Genomic DNA, 17810 nt, shown 5'->3' on the forward strand with positions numbered 1-17810 from the left:
CAGGAGAACATGTTTTAACTGAGACTGAGTCCCCTGGCAAAGATGTGCCTCTGCTGAAAGTCTACCTCCTGGGGCCGGCGCGATGGTGCACTAGGCTAATCCTCCACCTGTGGCACCGGCATCCCATATGGGCACCCGGTACTAGTCCTAGTTGCTCTTTTTCCAGTCCAGCTCTCTGCTGTAGCCCAGAAAGGCAATGGAGGATGGCCCCGGTGCTTGGGTTCCTGCACCCGCACGGGAGACCAAGAAGAAGCACCTGGCTCCTGGCTTCCAATTGGCGTAGCTCCGGCCATAGCAGCCATTTGGGGAGTGAACCAACGAAAGGCAGACCTTTCTGTCTCTCTCTCTCACTGTCTGTAACTCTACCTGTCAAATTAAAAAAAAAAACCTTAAAAAAAAAAAAAAAGAAAGTCTGCCTCCTAAGAGACCGTGGGGGGGAAAAGTGGGGCACTTCTCCCACCCGTCACAAGGGTCGTGGCCGGTATCTGTGCAACAGAAGACAGGTTAGCAAAACAAAAACATGATAAATTTGTTTAATAAGAAATTTACATGATTTAAACTTTTGGTCAGAAAGGATGTCCCAAAGACCCAGAGAGAGCCATGTTTTTTTTGTTTTGTTTTGTTTAGATTTTTTTTTATTTATTTGAAAGGTAGAGTACAGATAGTGAGAGGGAGAGACAGAAAGGTCTTCCATCCAATGGTTCACTCCCCAAATGGCTGCAATGGCCGAGCTGCACCGATCTGAAGCCAGGAGCCAGGAGTTTCTTCTGGGTCTTCCATGCAAGTGTTGGAACCTAAGGACTTGGGCCATCTTCCACTGCTTTCCCAGGCCATAGCAGAGAGCTGGATCAGAAGAAGAGCAGCTGGGATTAGAACCGGCATCCATATGGGATGCTGGCACCACAGGCGCAGGATTAGCCTACTGGGCCACGGCGCCGGCCCCACAGCCGTGTGTTTTAAGGCTTAGACTCAGTGAAGAATGCACAGCCTTGTAGAGAAGCAACTGGAAAGCAAGACTGGGCTCAAAGGGTAACAAACGGAGGGGGCCCAGCCTGGCCCTGCTGCTCAGCCCCTCTCAGCCTCTGGGAGTCCATACCCAGCTCCAGTACATGGCATGGCACTTGTCACTTGAGGTTCTCTGGGAGAGGATAGAGAGGGATTTTCCTAGGTTGGAAGAGGAATCTTTCTCTCTCTCCTTTCTCTCTTTCTCTCTCTCTCTCTGCCTCTCTCTCAGATTTATTTATTTACTTGAGAGGCCAGACAGAGGGAGAGACAGAGAGAGAAAGAGGTCTTCCATCCACTGGTTTACTCCCCAAATGGCCACAATAGCCAGAGCTGAGCTGACCCTAAGCCAGGAGCCAGGAGCTTCTTCTGGGTCTCCCACATGGGTGCCCAAGTACTGGGGCCATCTTCCACAGCTTTCCCAAGCCATCAACAAAGTCTAAAATAATGCTCTAGGGCCAGCATTGTGGTGCAGTGGGTTACGTTGCTGCCATGCAACACCAGCATTTCATATCAGAGCACCGATTCCAGTCCTAGCTTCTCTGCTTCCCATCCAGCGCCCTGCTAATGCACTTGGGAGGCAGCGCAAGACAGCCCAAGGGCTTGGGCCCCTGCACCCATGTGGCAGATCCAGAAAAGGCTCCTGGCTCCTGCTCACAGCCTGGGAAAGCAGAAGATGGCCAGAATGCTTGGGCCCCTGCACCCACGTGACAGATCCAGATGGAGCTCCTGGCTCCTGGCTTCGGCCTGGCCCAGCCCTGTGTTGCACGCATTGTACAGGGTGAACCAGCAGATGAACAATCTCTGTCTCTCTTTGTTACTCTGCTTTTCACATAAATTAATGAAATTAATCTTTAAAAAAAGAAAATAATGCTCTGAGATATTTAAAGGTACATTTTAAGGCAATAAATATGAAAATGTGACTGAATATCTCTGAGGAGAGAGAAAGGGAAATAGGATCTGGAAAATATGAATTACTTTATCTGCAACTGTTTTTCAATAAAAAAGTGTAAAGCAAATAAAAAATAGAAGTTTCAGTAAAAACAGAATGTGACCAGTTCAGTAGGAGACAGAGCAGGAAATGTAAGACTACTGCAATTTTTGTTAAATGTGAGAATTTTGCATGAGGCACAGCAGAGACACACACAGGGCAGTGCTTTTGAAAGCGTGTCCTCCAGGAGTGGGAGAAACGCATCTAACGTCTACCTCTAACAATCGGGAGATGTGTAGGTGCAGCACTCTCAGATACACACTGAAGTGCTGATGGATGCGTGAAGATGCCCTGGGGACACCTGGGAAAACAAGCAAACATCAGAGAGCAGGTGCAGAAGAAAACAGAAGGGATGAGATGGCGTCAGGACGCGGCTTCCTCCTGCCTTGTGGCGTGTGACAGGACAGCAGTAACCACAGGGTGAGGAAGCCTGCAGAGCACTGCCTCGGCCGTGTGACCAAGGTCAATGCTAACAGCCACGACAGGACACATCCTTTATACCACGTGACAAGAAGTCTTCTTCTTTCGTGACTTGTCACTCGAGAACATACAACCCACAGCACATGCAACCCGAGTTGATCCTGCCTAAGTGCAGTTGGCTCCCACACTGCCCTGCGCCCACGGCCTGAGGATCTCCTCGGTGCCTTTTCACACACTGCACACCTCCCATGGTCTCACCTCCACAGGCCAGGATAGCCGAGCATTCCCACCCACTCCCAACGAGAGGAGGTACTGGACTGCTGACCCTGGTTGCACAGGAGTCACCCCTACTCTGCACAGCCATCCGTACTGTGAGAAACCGAGAGGTGAGATCAACTCCATTACAGGGTAGGAAAAGCAGAAATATCAGGAAAGGGCCGGCGCCGTGGCTCAATAGGCTAATCCTCCACCTTGCGGCGCCGGCACACCGGGTTCTAGTCCCGGTTGGGGCGCCGGATTCCGTCCCGGTTGCCCCTCTTCCAGGCCAGCTCTCTGCTATGGCCAGGGAGTGCAGTGGAGGATGGCCCAGGTGCTTGGGCCCTGCACCCCATGGGAGACCAGGAAAAGCACCTGGCTCCTGGCTCCTGCCATCGGATCAGCGCGGTGCGCCGGCTGCAGCGGCGGCCATTGGAGGGTGAACCAACGGCAAAGGAAGACCTTTCTCTCTCTGTCTCTCTCTCTCTCACTGTCCACTCTGCCTGTCAAAAATTAAAAAAAAAAAAAAAAAAAAAGAAATATCAGGAAAGAAGAAGGCAGGGCCCCCTCTTCTGCCAGCAGTGAGCTCGGCTACTCCCAGTGCTCCCTGCGACACCCGCAGACCACCACGGTGCTCACCCCCAGTCTACTCTGAAGGCACAGTGTGAGGTGGGCATTGGCTCCCTGCACCCCCCTGAGAAGGGATACAGCAAGGGCAGCACTGATGCACCCAGCGAAGGGGTGAGGTAACCCACAGGCAGCCTCCAGGGACAGACGCATGTGCACCAGCGAGAACAAGTCAGGAGGAGCACGGTGCAGAGGGCAGGCAGGCTGGTCACCATGTACAGGGCACCCAGAGGGAGGGGAGGATCCAGAGCAAGGCAGACAGGGGCAGGCATGGTGGCACAGTGATGCCGGCATCCTGCTTGGGCGTGCTGCAAGACCCAGCTGATCCACTTCCGATCCAGCTCCCTTTAATGCACCTGGGAAAGCAGTGGGAGATGACCCAAGTGCTTGTAAGAGACCTAGAAGAAGCTCCAGCCTCCTGGTTTGGCTTATCACAGCCCTGACCATTGTGGCCATTTGGGGAGTAAACCAGCTGGTGGAGAATCTCTCTCTCACTCACTCTTGCTCTCTTTCTCTATTTCTCTCATCCCTCTAACTCTGCTTTCCAAATAAATTAGAAAATAATGAAATAGGCCAGTGCCACGGCTCAGTAAAGTAATCCTCTGCCTGCGGCGCTGGTACTCCAGGTTCTAGTCCCAGTTGGGGTGACGGTTCTGTCCCAGTTGTTCCTCTTTCAGTCCAGCTCTCTGCTGTGGCCCAGGAGTGCAGTGGAGGATGGCCCAAGTGCTTGGGCCCTGCACTCCCATGGGAGACCAGGAGATTCCTAGCTTCGGATCAGCACAGCACTTCAGCCGTGGCGGCCATGGGGAGGGTGAAACTACTGAAGGAAGACCTTTCTCTCTGTCTCTCTCTCTTACTGTCTAACTCTGCCTGTCAAAAATTTTTAAAAAAAGAAAATAATTACATAACAAATTAAAAGGAAATGCACACAGCCCCATGCAATAAAATATACACATAGCCCCACAAGACAGAGAGAATGATGTGGACAAAATATTAATGCCATGGCTGAGAAACTGCTCTGTAACACCAGAGAAAGTTAACAGTAGTTCAATAACCTTCACAGCTGCACTGGCTAATCTGGGTCCATCTTGTTAGCTCACTTACTTCTTTTTCCTACCATTTTCCAAGGGGCTCCTTTTTTTCTTTTAAAGTGTCTTGAGGTTTACTTATTTACTTAATTGTATTCATTTTATATGGAAGCTGGAGGGGGAGGGGGAGGAAGGGGGGGAGGATGGGAAGGCTGGAGGAGCAGGGAGGGAGGTGGAGAGCTTCATCTCCCATCCACTGGTTCACTCCCCAGATACCCCAGTAGCCAGCGCTGGGTCAGGCTGGAATCAGAAACTCCATGGGTCTCCAGGTGGGTGGCATGGGCCCAGGTACTTGAGCCATCACCTGCTGTCTCCCAGGGTGCAATCAGCAGGAAGCTGGCATCTCCCAGGAACAGAGCTGGGACTTGAACCCAGCACCATGATCTGGGATGCAGGCATCCAAGCGATGATGTAACCGCTGAGCCAAGCTTGCACCCCGGGTTTGTCGTTTTAATTGTGCCTATGTTTTCAGTACTGTAACAGAAAGGCCAACACTATTCCAACTTTAAAATTAAAAAATAAATAAATAAATAAATAAATAAAGCCTTAGGGGCAGGGGTTTGGCTTGGCAGATAAGACACTGTTCGGGAACCTGTGGCCCACCTCAGAGAGCGTGTGTTGGATCCCTCACTCTGGCTCCTGGTTCCAGCCTCCTGCTAACGCAGACCCCGGCAGGCCACAGTGATGACCCCAGAAATGGGACCCGCACAGGGGAGACTGGAATTGGGTCCCTGGCTCCCAGCGTCAGGATATTTCAGGAGTGAAAGAACAGATGGGAGCTTGCTCTCTCTGTCTCTGTCTCTCTGCCTATCCAATAAGGAAATATTTTTTAGAAGAAAATCTCCCATCACAATCCAGGAAAATGCCCACCCGACAGAAGCACCAGGGAGGCCAGAGCCACGTCCTGGGATAGCACAGGGCCTGGAGTCGCTCCTCATAATACTCCACTGCCCAGAGGCCATGCTGGGAGGCCTTGGGGACCCTGCCCTCCTGGTCCACACTGCTCAGACACACGCCCAGCGTTCAGGCCTTCCTGTCCCCCACCTCAACCTCCCAGTAGTACTGCCTGGCGAAGAACTGCTCCTGGGCCAGCACGCAGGGGTCCTGGTCAAACCTGCTGGTGCTGGGTGGCAGGTCCTGGTCGAAGAGCAGTCGCCTCACGCTCTTCTGATCCTCAGACAGGGAGAGCCTGGGGCTGGCTGTGGCGGGGTCCAGCGAGGGACTCACTATGGAAAGAGGCCATGGCTGGGCATCAGGGGTGGGTCCACCATCCCTCATGCACAGGAATGTCAGGGTCTGCCCCACCTTGGGACCCCTGTACTCTTCCTGTGCTCCCTGCCAGCCATCAGCCTCAAGCAGGTGATGGGGATCTGCTCCTGGGGTGGCAGAGATCTGGCTGAGTGCACAGAGTGTGTGCATGTGTGTCTGTGAGACTGTCCCAGTGTGTGTGCATGTGTGTGTGTGAGAGAGCATGCCAGTGTGTACCTGTGTGTGTGTGACAGTGCCAGTGTGTGTGGCATGTGTGTCTATGTGTGAGGGAGCACACAAACGTGTCTGTGTGTGAGAGAGCATGCCAGCATGTGTGTGCATTGTGAGAGTAAACCAATGTGTGTGTCTGTGGGAGAGTATGCCAACGTCTGGAGAGCAGCGGGACTCCGTGGCAAGCAGGCCAGACTTTGCAGCATGGGGCTGGGAGAGAAACCATGTGGCGCTCAGGAGCCTGCTGAAGCTGACACTCGTGTTTGAAGGCTTGGGGGTGTCTGAGACGTGGGAAGGCAGCTCTGTCCTTACAGCAGGGCAGAGTGCAAACACTGGTTCCAGCTCAGAGATTTTGACTGGGGGGCAGCATCTGAGCATGGGAACAACCAGGACCAGACCCGACTCAGGATGGAGGGCCACCCTTGTGGAGTGGAGAAGACCCTGGCCCAGGCTGGGGCTTCCACGAGTCACTCAAACTCCAGCTGATGCTATGACCTTGCCACGAGTTCCACCATTCAATCTCAGCATTCTAAATAAAAGCTCACACAGGAGCTGGTGCTGTGCTTTAGCAGGTGAAGCCACCACCTGCTGTGCCAGCATCCCATAGGGGTGCCGGTGTGTGGCTCAGCTGTGCCACTTCTGATTCAGCTCCCTGCTAATGCACCTGGGAAAGCAGCAGAAGATGGCCTAAGAACTTAGGGCTCATCTAAGACACTGCCCTTGGCTTTCCTCACTGACCTTAGCTTGGATTTTAGGGGCCTTCCTAAGAAGCAGGCTACTGTCTTTGGGAAATGATAGGAAAAGGAGGTTTAGACTCCAACTGAGTGCCCTTCAACCTGGGATCCTGACCCCATCCAGGTCTCCCAGGCACTGAGGGATGGGGCTGTGTTTGCAGAATTGTGCACAGTCAAGGGGATGGCATTGGGTCAGGAGGAACAATCAGCAGCCCAGAAGGCCTTGGGAGCTCTTCCTGTTGGAAGGGTCCATATACTGGACCTAGAGGAAGTGACCTCACTTCCTTGGTGACGGGCCACAACAGAACATGGAACTCTGGTAACCAGGCACCCACATTCTAGTGGTAGCCATTGCCAGCTCACTTGATAGGAAACGTTGCAGGGAGAACTATGTTCCCTTGCTGCTGCCCTTCAAGGCGAGGCTCTCGCAGAGCCAAAGCCCAGAATGAAGGTCTCTTCCAGCGTGTAACACGCTGGCTGAGCTCTCACTATGGACGCCTGTGGCCACGGGGGAGGAGGCAGCCACAGGTAACAGGGTTTACAGCCCCGGGAAGTCCCGTCCAGGCCCGGAGTCTCTGGTGACCCCACGTGGGCTGTCCTCCCGTCCCCACTAAGGGGACAAGAGGAGGGGACATTCCTGCACAGCACCAGGATTCGGGCATTGGAGGACAGCTGTGGTACCCATTCCAGGGATGGCGGATGGGAAAGTGGGTGTTGGGGGCCATTTTGTCCACTCAGGAGTTACATCTGAGTTCTCCTGTGTCACCTGGAGTCCTCCTGGCTGGGGGTATATACAGATGTCCCTATGTATGTGACCTGGGGAGTGGAAATACTCACGGGGTGTCTCCTGTGGGACACTGACACCTTCTGGCCTGGCTCCGGGCACTCTGTTTGCAGGGATCCACGCTGGAGATCAGCAATGATTCCCGTGAGGAACTCATCTTCTCAGGCAACGGACAGGTGTGTCAGGCCAACAGCCGTGGACAGTGCTGGGCTGGGCTGAGGGAGGGGCCTAGGGAGATACACAGGCAGGGACTCAAGATGAGCAGGCTGGGCCGAGGACCAGAGCCTGGATATAGGCACCTCTGGGCCCCGTTCTGGTGTTTCCAACCAGAGTGACTGACCCCAGTCTCGTTCCTAAGAGATCTCACCCCTCTGCTGCCCACTGACAGCTGGGTTATGGCAACCCCATGTCGGGCCCTGGTGGGATTTTCAGGGGAAAGGTTACTACTGGTTCCCTGGATACGAAGTCAAGAGCGTCCGCGTGTGGGACAGCACTGTTTTCCCACCCAGCCCGGGAATCCCGGGCAGGGGTCAGCTCTGCTGTGCTTCCAGACCTCCCCACAACCCACGACAGAGAACCCAAACCACACACACAGGGGTGAGGCTTACACTCGAGAGAGAGAGAGACTACTCCATGCACATGTTGGCAGTGTGTCTCTCGGTCTCAGCCCTGGAGCCTCCACCCGTCTCCATCCTGTTCCATGAGAAAGGAGATTTGTCCTGCAGCTCAGCTGGGATTCCAGTGCTCGTCCCCGGCTGCCCTGCTGCAGGTCACGGCCTCAGAGAGCGCCCCTGGAAGCCTGGTCTGCTGGGCAGTCACAGCCCAGGGCCCACACGAGGGTGGCTCTCACACAGGAGTTTGCACACAGTGCTGGGGGCTGGATGTCCCTGTGTCTCCTGCTTGTACATGTCCATCTCCGTTCCCGTGTTCTCGTGTTCTCCCGTGCTTCTCTGTGTCCTTGTCCCCTCTCCTTATCAGCACGGCAGAGCTGGGGCCCACACCATGGCCTGGCCTAACATCCATCACCTCCTCAGGAGCGCATGGCACATGCAACCACACTCAGGGACGCAGAGTCAGAGCGTCACCGTCGCTCTCACAGGAGCTAATGCCCTGCTGAGACAGAGGCCCAGACAGCACTTGCTGGGGAGAGGGGCTGAGGTGTCCCCCTGGAGCAGCCACGGTCAGATCACCGTGCAGAAGGGCTGTGGCTGGGACACCGCCAGCTGCCATCTCTGCACTGCTGCTCCCAGCTGCTGGCCTCCCTGGGGGGATACTCTGCTCTCCCCACTCTCCCACGCTGCTCTCTATGTGGCCAACAAAGTCATTCTGGACCTTTCATTCCCACCCCCCAGGGATGTGAGGGGTCACCTGGTGCAGCTGGATGCCCTCTGTGAGGGGATCTTCTCCCAGCCCAGACTCCCATGGTCGGGGGTCCCTGGAGCCACCTCTGACTCCTGTCCCTGCTGGTCCCCCCTAGTTTGGAGGTGTGTCCACACTGCACCTGGCGGAGGTCTGCCCCCTGCGGAGCCTGCAGCCAGGCACCGGGGTGAAGCTGGAGGAGTCCCTGGTCCCGGCCTCCCCAGGAAGAACCATCACTTACCTGTCCACTCTGCTGTGCTCACATGGTGACTTCAGCACTGTTCCGTATTTCCTGGACCAGATATTCCATAGGTGAGCTTCTGTGCCCTCCAGGCACACGGGGCCTCTGCTGTGTGCCAGAGCCCCCTAGCTGTGGCTCTCTGTGCCTGTGTGCTCCTCTGAGAAGTGGGGTGGTGTGGGCGTGAGCCTCAGGGTTTGACAGGGACCATGTGACTGCAGACATGGCAGGGGCCTGGTGCCTGCTCTGTGGCCAGGGCTGCTGGAGCTGCACTCATCCCTCTTCTTCTGGTCTCTGCACCCTTGGGACTCAATAGCCCACGGCCCTCGAGGTTTGGAAAACCCCACAGAGAGCAGCCCTGCTTTTCCATCTGTAAAGGAGACCTCCCAGCCCCAGTGCCCGATTCAGACAGAGCAGGGCCTGGGCACTGGGTGTGGGGTCCAGGCCTCTCAGCTCTCTGGCAAGGGTCCATGTGTGGTTCATCCCCACAGCAAGTGAATGTTAAACACTGGGCAGTCACTTTGCAGACACGTGTCACAGCTCAGCGAGCAAAGCAGACAGCATTCCCGGGGCCTCTTGACCTGGGAGGACCTAGACTCCCCAACTGAACGCCTGCCTGGATCCTGTCCACAGGGTCAGAGGGGAGAGGATCATCCTCCCATGGTCTTGTCAGGATGTCAGAGCCCAGGCCCCACTAGGATGTCACGGACTGTGGGTCCAGTCGGAGGCCTTCTGTCCCTGCAAATTGTGGGAGTGAAATGTGGGCTGTGGCTGGGGAGAGACAGACAGGGTGTGGATCTCCCACTTTCTGTGACTCCTCTGAGAGTACCGAGGCCCGAGGACTCCCCTCAAAGGAAAGGAGAACAGAGCTGGGAATGGGGTCCCAGACCTGCAAAGGAGTGGGGGGTTGGGGCGCAGAGCAGCCCAGGACAGGTGCTTCCCAGCTCCACCCACACTCCCCGTCCCCGTCCCCGTCCCCGCCCCTGCCCCAGGAGGTCCAGACCTGCAGAGATCCTGAGAAACCTGCTCCTAAGTCTGCCTGGAGCCTCCGTGCTGAGCACTGGGGAACCTCCCCTCAGGAAAGAAGGTCACTGGGAGGCTGTCACCACGGGGTGTGCACCAGCCCTGTTGACCAGGTCTCCCACGGCCAGGGCAGCCCAGGAAGGCTTGGGGGGTGGGGTCATGCTCTGGACAGGCTGAGGCATGCCCAGGGCCCCAGAACCACAGAGGGGCCCAGGCAGTGCAGTGTGACGGCCAAGGCCAGCCTCTGACCCCGCTGCCCTCGCTTGCGTCCCCAGCAACATGGCTTCCTTCCTGGGACACTGCAGAGACCTGTACAAGGCAGAGCTCCATGGCAACACCAGCCTTCCACTGCTGAAGATGAAGGTGGGCTGCAAGCCTGTCAGCCTGCCTGGAGGAGACCTGGGGACCCAGGTGTACTTTCTGTATGCCCTGCCCGGACACGCCCAGCACCCTGAGGCCAAAGCAGATGGTGAGGGGCAGCACAGTCTGCAGGTCTCTCAGGGGTGGTGTTTGGGGCTGGAATCCCCTTCCAGGCAGTGCGACCTCTCGGGGTTTGCAGAGGTCACTGGAAGGTGATTCACGTTGGCGACCCTTTCTCTTCTTCCAGCTCCTGCTCTGCGTGCAGGGCCAGCACCCTTCTGCACACTGGCTCTGGAGCCAGCTGCAGCACCACTGACTCAGCCAGGACCTGCTCCAGAGCCAGGGCCAGCTTCCCCATGGGGCCTGCCCCCATGTGCACAATCAGCACCAGGGCCAGCTCCACAGGTCTCCTCTGGCTGGGCTGGGACTGCAGAGGAGCTGCCTGGGGTGGAGATGGTTGACATCACCACCTTCTCCCCCAGGAAGATGGCAGAACAGCTCACACTTCTGGATGCGGTGAGCAGCCGGCTCTGCTGGGCAGGGCCAGGACCACGGCGTCCCTGAGGCACCTGCTGCCCCACACAAGCCCTGGCCAGAGTCCAGTGTTCTGAGTCAGCCCAGGCTTCATGTCTCAGCCCCATTGTGACCCGGGCTCGTTTCTCATGTCCTAACCCACCTGTCTCCTGTGCACAGCAGAGATGGGACACACTCATGCCAGGTGCACAGAGCGACAGACAGAAAGCTGGGCACGGTGTGGCCCGGTGGTGGTGGAGGGCACTCACTGAGGTGCAGCCAGGCCCCCGTCCCTGCCGGTCTGCCCAGAATGCCTACCTGTCTCAGCACTGATCAGGCTTCAGAGTTGGACGGGGTCCCAGAGCAGACACGCAAACAGAGCCCCTTGTTGTAGCTGCCACAGGGAGGTGCGCTGGGATGGGCACAAAGAGCACAGGGCTGATGGCGATGGGCTGAGGGATGGGGAGTTGGCCAGGACGCCCCGGAGAAAACACCTCTGTGTCTTCTCTCCAAGAATGGGCTCTGGGCCGTGGGGCTCTGGGCACCCTCAGGGGGATGCTGCTCCCACCACTGTGAGCCCCATGCACAGCACCCCTGCACTCTGAGTGGGGGTGGCTGTGCCCATGGGACACTCTCCTCCCCAGGAGCTGTTCCAGAAAGTCGTGCCCTTCCACTGCCTGGGCTCCGTCTGGACCAAGAGCAACAAGAGAGGCAAGGAACACCTGGCCTCCACTGTCCATGCCACTGTCCAGCAGTTCAACTGCGTGACAAATTGTGTAGTAACCACATGCTTGGGGCACCCCAGCATGAAGGCCACGGACAGGGCCCGTGTGGTGGAGCACTGGATCAAGGTGGCCAAGGTCAGCTGTGGGTGGCCAGGGCCCTCGCTCACTGCACTCTGGGAATGGCCATTTTGCTTTATCAGCCCTCAGGAGTACACCCTGTGGCTGAAGACCCTACACAGACCCTGGGCCCTTCCTGGCAGGGAGGGGCCTGACCTGACTCACTTCCCCCAGGGGTGCATGCTCACCTCCCACCTGAACCTCCGTGTGGGTTGAACCCAATCCTCTCCCTGTGAGGGTGGCCACAGTGCCCTCGTGCCTTCCTGTGGCTCCGTGGGCATCTGATGCAGGAGGGGGACGTCAGCCCAGGGGGATCAGGTGACTTCTCCCTCATCCGCTCTGCTCTCCAGGAGTGCCAGACCCTCAGGAACGTTTCCTCGGCCCATGCCATCCTCACTGCTCTACAGACCTCCCCAATTTGTCGCCTGCAAGAGACATGGGGAGAAGTCTCCAGGTGGGTGTGTTCTCCCACAGGAGCACCAGGGTGTACCTGGGACCCTAGGACTCAGCATTATCCCCCATGACTCTGGGAGGGGCCAGACGTGGACTCTAAGGGGAGGCATGGGGAATGGCACTTTTGAGACCCCTAGACCTTCTGCCTAATTTTTGCCACAGGATGATATTTGCTTTGCTGTCAGGCACCAGTTCTTTAATAGTGCTCCTGGGCAGCACCGGAGCTCCCTGTGCAGGTGAACTTGAGGCAGAACGGTGCTGCTCAGTGGAGGGGAGGGGCCCAGGAGAACCACTTGAGCTCCCCTCCTGTCTCCTGGGCACCAGGGCTTAGGGAACTCAGTGGGAAACTCACCTGGGCCGTGTGCATCCTCCTTGCTCTCAAGCATAGGGAGCTGCACTCACCACGCTCCCATCACACTGAGTAGCTCTTCCTGGTTTCCCATCTCCACAGGAAAAGTTGCAAAAAATTTGAGCGCCTGTGTGAGAAGGACAATGGCTTGAGCAGAGATCGGCTCACCAAGGTAGGGGGGCTGGAAGGTGGGGCAAGTGTTTGAGGGGTAGGGAGGAAGCAAAGTGTCACCACCCAGAACCTGTGCAGACCCTGCCTGTCACTCAGAGATGATCCCTGGGGGCCACTCCCTGAGTGGCAGGGGAGATGTGCAGCAGAAGCTGTGGTTCATCCTCAACCCTGCTGGGGCTGGGGGGAGCGCCCAGTGGGACTGGGTGGCCAGCACCTTTCAGCCAGACCTCCAGAGATCACCTGGCCCTCTCCCTCCATGGCTGTGCCTGGCCAGGGACCAGGACACAGAGAGCCCTGATGGAGACTGGTCACTGCCCAAGGCCTCTGATTTCTCAAGTAGAGGATGGGGCTGATGAGCCTGTTATGCAATGCTCACAGGGGGTCGGTGAGGCACCAGGAAGGGTGATGCATGGTGCAGGGCCTGGCCTTCCTCCCAGGGGACAGTGAGGAGGGGGAGGGCAGGCGTAGGATGCTGAGTCAGGACAGCTGTGAGGGGGGGTGCCCAGCACCCTTGCCAGCCAAAGACCAGACCCAGGAAGGCCCCTTGCTCAAGGTGCCCCCAGTGAGGGTGGGAGCACAGAGTGCACTTGGGTGAGGGGTGAGACATGCAGGGCCCAGCAGAAGGCCCAGGTGTGGGCAGGGGTCAGAAGGACAGGCCCTATGACCCTGACCTTGATCCTGGCAGAAGGGTGCCTTCAAGCTTGCTGCCCGGGAGAAGAATCCACAGAGAGCACAGATGAGGCTGCAGAAACAACAGAAGGTGTGTGTGCCTGGGCAAGGGGAATCCTCTGTCACAATGGAGCCCGGGCCACAGGAGCAGGGCCTCTACCTCCAGCACTGCCTGCAGTCCCCACACTGCCTCAGTGGCCCCCACCGGAGAGACCAGAGCCAGGGCCTGGGGCAGCTGGGCTCTCAGTGCACTTGGGGCTGAGGTGGCACTGGGGGCCACATAGCCTGTGTGCCCTTGGACATCCCAGCAGGAGTCCTAGCAGTGACTGCTGTCCTGGGAGTAGCTGGGAGGATGGAGAATGGGGGAGGCTGCCAAGGTATGGATGGCTCCCAGGGGGAGACATGAGCCAGGGTCCAGGAGCTGGGGTGGAGGGGTCTCTGGGGCCAGGGCTCGGGGGGCAGCTGAGAGCAGGTGCTCATCACCACCCCCTGTGGCACAGGGAGTCGTCCCCTTTCTTGGCACCTACCTGAAATACCTGGTGATGTTGGACACTGTGATGGGGGACTCTGTGCATGTGAGTGATCCTGGGGCAGGTGGGGTGGGCCGGGTCCCTGAGGCTTGGGGTCGGGGGGGTGGGGAGAGCCTGGACTGCGTTCTTAGCCTTCAGTGCTGCCCCCCCTCTCCTGAACCTCACAGCCATCCCTGGGGCTGGGGCTTCACTGCCTCTGCCCTGGGAGTGTCGGGGCCTCCAACCGGGTGGCCCTCCCTTTCCTGGAGGGACAAAGCTACACAAGGTCTTGGCTGAGCCTCCTTTGCCTCTCCTCGGGTAGGCTCCATGGGCAGGAGAGAAATTGGGCCCAGCAAGGTCAGGAAGCACTGACATGGCCAAGCACCCTCGCCCATCCCAGCCTCTGTTTCCCTCCTGTCACCAGGCAGGGGAGAACAGCAGGTCCCCTCTCCAGAGCTCACCCAGATCCTTGTCCTTGCCTACCCACATCCCCTTGATGGCCTCATGAAGGGGAGGGTTGGGGCTGGGCCCGGCTGGGGGTGGTTCTGATGGACTCTGTTTGCCTTCCAGCAGGCTGATGTCAGCTTCCAGAAACTGAATAAGGTGAGCAGCTGTGGCCTCACTCAGGGCAGGAGGGCACTGGGGGTCACAGGTGGCCCCGGTCGGGACCCCCATGCATCACCCCTGCAGCTTTGCTCTATTAGGAGGGCTGGGTGCACATGAGGGGGAGACCCATCCCTAGGGTGGGTGAGGGTAGAGGACTGGAATCAAGGAGAAGCCCCTGGGGAGGGGCTGTTTGCACCCCCGTCGGAGGCCAGGGTGGGGCCTGCATGGGCTGGAGGGGAGGAGGCCTCTTAAGAGGAAACACCCAGAACCTCACAACCCCTCCCCTACCAGTTCCCCACAGCGTTCCTAGCCCAGGCCCTAACAGTGTCCTGTGTGTCCCTCCATCCCCAGGAAATTAAAGTCCTGCAAGAAATCCAACTACTGCAGGTGGCAGCGAGCAAGTATTATTTTAAGCGTGATGAGGAGTTTGGCCTGTGGTTCCGGTCTGTGGAGTTTCTCACGGAGAAGGAGAGGTGAGTGATGAGCAGGAATTAAGTGAAGCCTAGTGTGGGGGTGGGGAGGGCTCTCCCTGCTGTGCAGCTGCGGGGAGCATCGTCCAGGCCCCCTGGTGGACAGCAGGCCCTGTCCCATGGGCACTTCTGGCCCCAGGACTGCAGCTCCTGGACAGGCCCTGGGAGGGAGGCCTGAGTTGAGGCTCTTGGTGGACTCATGGTTGTGCTCTCTCCGTTAGCTACGCCCTCTCCTGCCAGCTGGAGCCCCCTGTCAAGAAGCCCACATCAGCCTCAAGGCCATGAACACCATCGTGATGCCCTCGTGACCGAGTGCTAGAACCTCAGGAGCAGATCTGAGCTCATTGTGAGCCTGGTGCCTGGGACAGTGGCCTCCCTGCTGTGAAGCTGAGGCTTGCGTTGTATCAGTTTAATTGCCCCTCTTATGTTTTCTCTTTTCCCCCATTTAACTATAGTCACTGTTAGTAACTCCCTAGTAGAGTTTTATTAAAGTTAATATAAATATGTTGCATCATGAGTTTCATGCTTCCTCATCATTGCTTCCCCATAACTGAGGTTGTGAGCGGTGTTCCACCCGTGCAAATGTGCCGCGGACATGGGCCCCTCCTAGTTGCAGCTCCTGGAGCTGCACCTTGCTGTTTGAGGTTCCCTGAGGTTCTTCTCCTAAGAGGATCTGGCAGATCATGTGATGCCTGGTGTAAAAACACTGCCTCACTCCTCCTGCACTTTCTGCCCTGGGTTTAGGATATTGGGTCCAGCCTGGCCTGGTCTGGCTGTGGTGGGCAAATGGGAAGTGAACCAGCAGATGGAAGGTCTCTCTCTCTCTCACTTTGCCTTCTAAATATATAAAAGAGGGGCTGGTGGGCTGGTGCTGTGGCATAGTGGGTAAAGCTGCCACCTGCAATGCTGGCATCAGGGGTGTGTTCGAGTCCCGGCATCTCTCCTTCTGATCCAGTCCCTGCTATGGCCTGGGAAAGCAGTGGAGGATGGCCCCAGTCCTTGGGCCCCTGCACCTATGCAGCAGACCCTGAAGAAACTCTGGCTCCTGGCATCCGATCAGCCCAGCTCCAGCCATTGTGGCCATTTGGGGAGTGAACCAACAAATGGAAGACCTCTCTATCTCTCCCACTAACTCTAGCTTTCAAATAAATAAATAAGTAAAATAATAAATCTTTAACAATAGAAAAAAAGAATAAAAAGCATTTTAGATGGAATGTAAAAATACTACCACAATGTCAAAATGCTTTATCATAAAAGCTTGTTTTGATGTCTGTATCACTACGGGACACATTAATGGCTAGTATCCCTGAGACATCCAAAAGAATGTGTTGCTTATTTTCATAGGAACAAGCCGTCTGTTTCTGGAAATAATGGACACACTAAGGGCTGGGCTTCATGGCAGCAGGTGCCCCTTCCTGACACTTGCTTTGATCTCTCATTCTCCATCTTCTCTGTATTAACTTTTCCATGTCCCCACATTTTCACTGGAACTTGCATCTTCAACCTGCGAGGCGACAGCAGTGCTGCAGGGTCAGCACCTGTGCCTGTGGACGCCACATTTGTCTTCAAGTCCCCTCACGCAGAGCTGTCTTAGGAAACGTTCCCGACACACCTGGGAGCCACCAGCTTTGCAGAAGCTAGGCACACCTGAGGGGAGTCCCAGGGCCTCAGGCACCAGCGCTGACACACAGTGGGGCCAACCGACACCTGACGCTTGCTGTAAATGATGTCGGAGGGCAGGGACTCGACCTGGCCTTTCTGATTCCAAAGGCTGACTTGAACTTGTCTTCTTGCACTTTGCTGTGTCTCACCTTTGTCAGCATTCAATCATTGCGTGAGTAGTCACCATCAGGCACATAGCAGTGTTTTCCGGTTGGGGCTCTGAGTGCTGGTATTTAAACTCTGGCACAGGTTTTGGTGACACGGCACAGATCTGTCAGGTATGTACATAGTGGAGGAGCTACAGCGTAGAAGCTGCATCTCTGCACCCTGGGAGACACTGCTGGGTTCCTGGAATGCTTGTAGCATTGCACACCCACAGCACGAGCTCCCTTGCATGGCCGCGTCCCTGCCAAATCGTGCTGTCATTCCCATTGTGATTACCTGACTGCTCTGTGCTTTCAGGCTCCATCTGAGTGTACCTGATTCCTAAAGAACTTGAGCATTGTTGCAGGTGTTGGTCACTGAAGAACCTCTTTTATAGAGACATTTAGGGGTGCGTGATGGGGTGCTGTGGGGTAGGCCGTTGCTTGGGACAGCTGCATGCCATATTGGTGTGCTACGCTGCTTCCCATCTGGCTCCCTGCTAGTGCAACCTGAGAGGTAACGGATGCTCGCTCAAGTGCTTGGGTCCCTGCCGCCCACACCGGAGATCTGGATGTAGTTCTGGGCTCCTGGCCCCTGCCTGGCCCAGCCCTAGTTGCTGCAAGCATATGGGGCCATCAGCAGATAGATCTCCCACTCACCTTGCCTTTCAAACAAATAGTTATTTTTAATTTATTTTAAAACATTGTTGCTGGGGCTGGCACTTCAGCTTAGCAAGGAAAGCTGCCACACCTGCAGTGCTGGCATCCCATATGCGTCCTGGTTTCGAATCCTGGCTGCTCCACTTCCGGTCCAGGTCTCTGCTATGGCCTGAGAAAGCAGTAGAAGATGGCCCAAGTCCTGGGGCCCTTCACCCGCGTAGAGACCTGGAGGAAGCCACTGGCTTTGGATCGGTGCAGCTCCAGCCATTGAGGACAATTGGGGAGTGAACCAGCGGATGTAAGATCTCTATCTCTGTAACTCTGACTTTCAAGTAAATAAATCAATCTTTAAAAACTACACACATTGCTGCTTTTTATTTTTAGGTTTATTTTATTTGCTTGA

General features: G+C 56.4%; 1 protein-coding gene across 2 annotated transcripts; it reads left to right on the forward strand.

The window, feature by feature from the left end:
- Nucleotides 1–6905: 6905 nt before the first annotated feature.
- Nucleotides 6906–15449, forward strand: LOC103345959 (ral-GDS-related protein). 2 transcript variants are annotated; one of them, XM_008251337.4, is made up of 13 exons: nucleotides 6906–7124; nucleotides 7494–7556; nucleotides 8858–9051; nucleotides 10276–10469; nucleotides 10608–10876; nucleotides 11518–11733; nucleotides 12066–12169; nucleotides 12620–12689; nucleotides 13374–13448; nucleotides 13858–13932; nucleotides 14437–14469; nucleotides 14824–14945; nucleotides 15164–15449. In XM_008251337.4, the coding sequence occupies exons 1-13, from the start codon at nucleotides 6987–6989 to the stop codon at nucleotides 15225–15227; spliced, it is 1617 nt and encodes a 538-aa protein (XP_008249559.2). In that variant the 5' UTR covers nucleotides 6906–6986; the 3' UTR covers nucleotides 15228–15449. The 2 variants fall into 2 exon arrangements, with proteins under 2 accessions (XP_008249559.2, XP_069931851.1); XM_070075750.1 differs by having other exon boundaries at nucleotides 14440–14469.
- The last annotated feature ends 2361 nt before the right edge of the window (nucleotides 15450–17810 follow it).

The sequence above is a fragment of the Oryctolagus cuniculus genome, chromosome 6 (assembly GCF_964237555.1).
Source record: "Oryctolagus cuniculus chromosome 6, mOryCun1.1, whole genome shotgun sequence".
NCBI classification, from domain to species: domain Eukaryota; kingdom Metazoa; phylum Chordata; class Mammalia; order Lagomorpha; family Leporidae; genus Oryctolagus; species Oryctolagus cuniculus.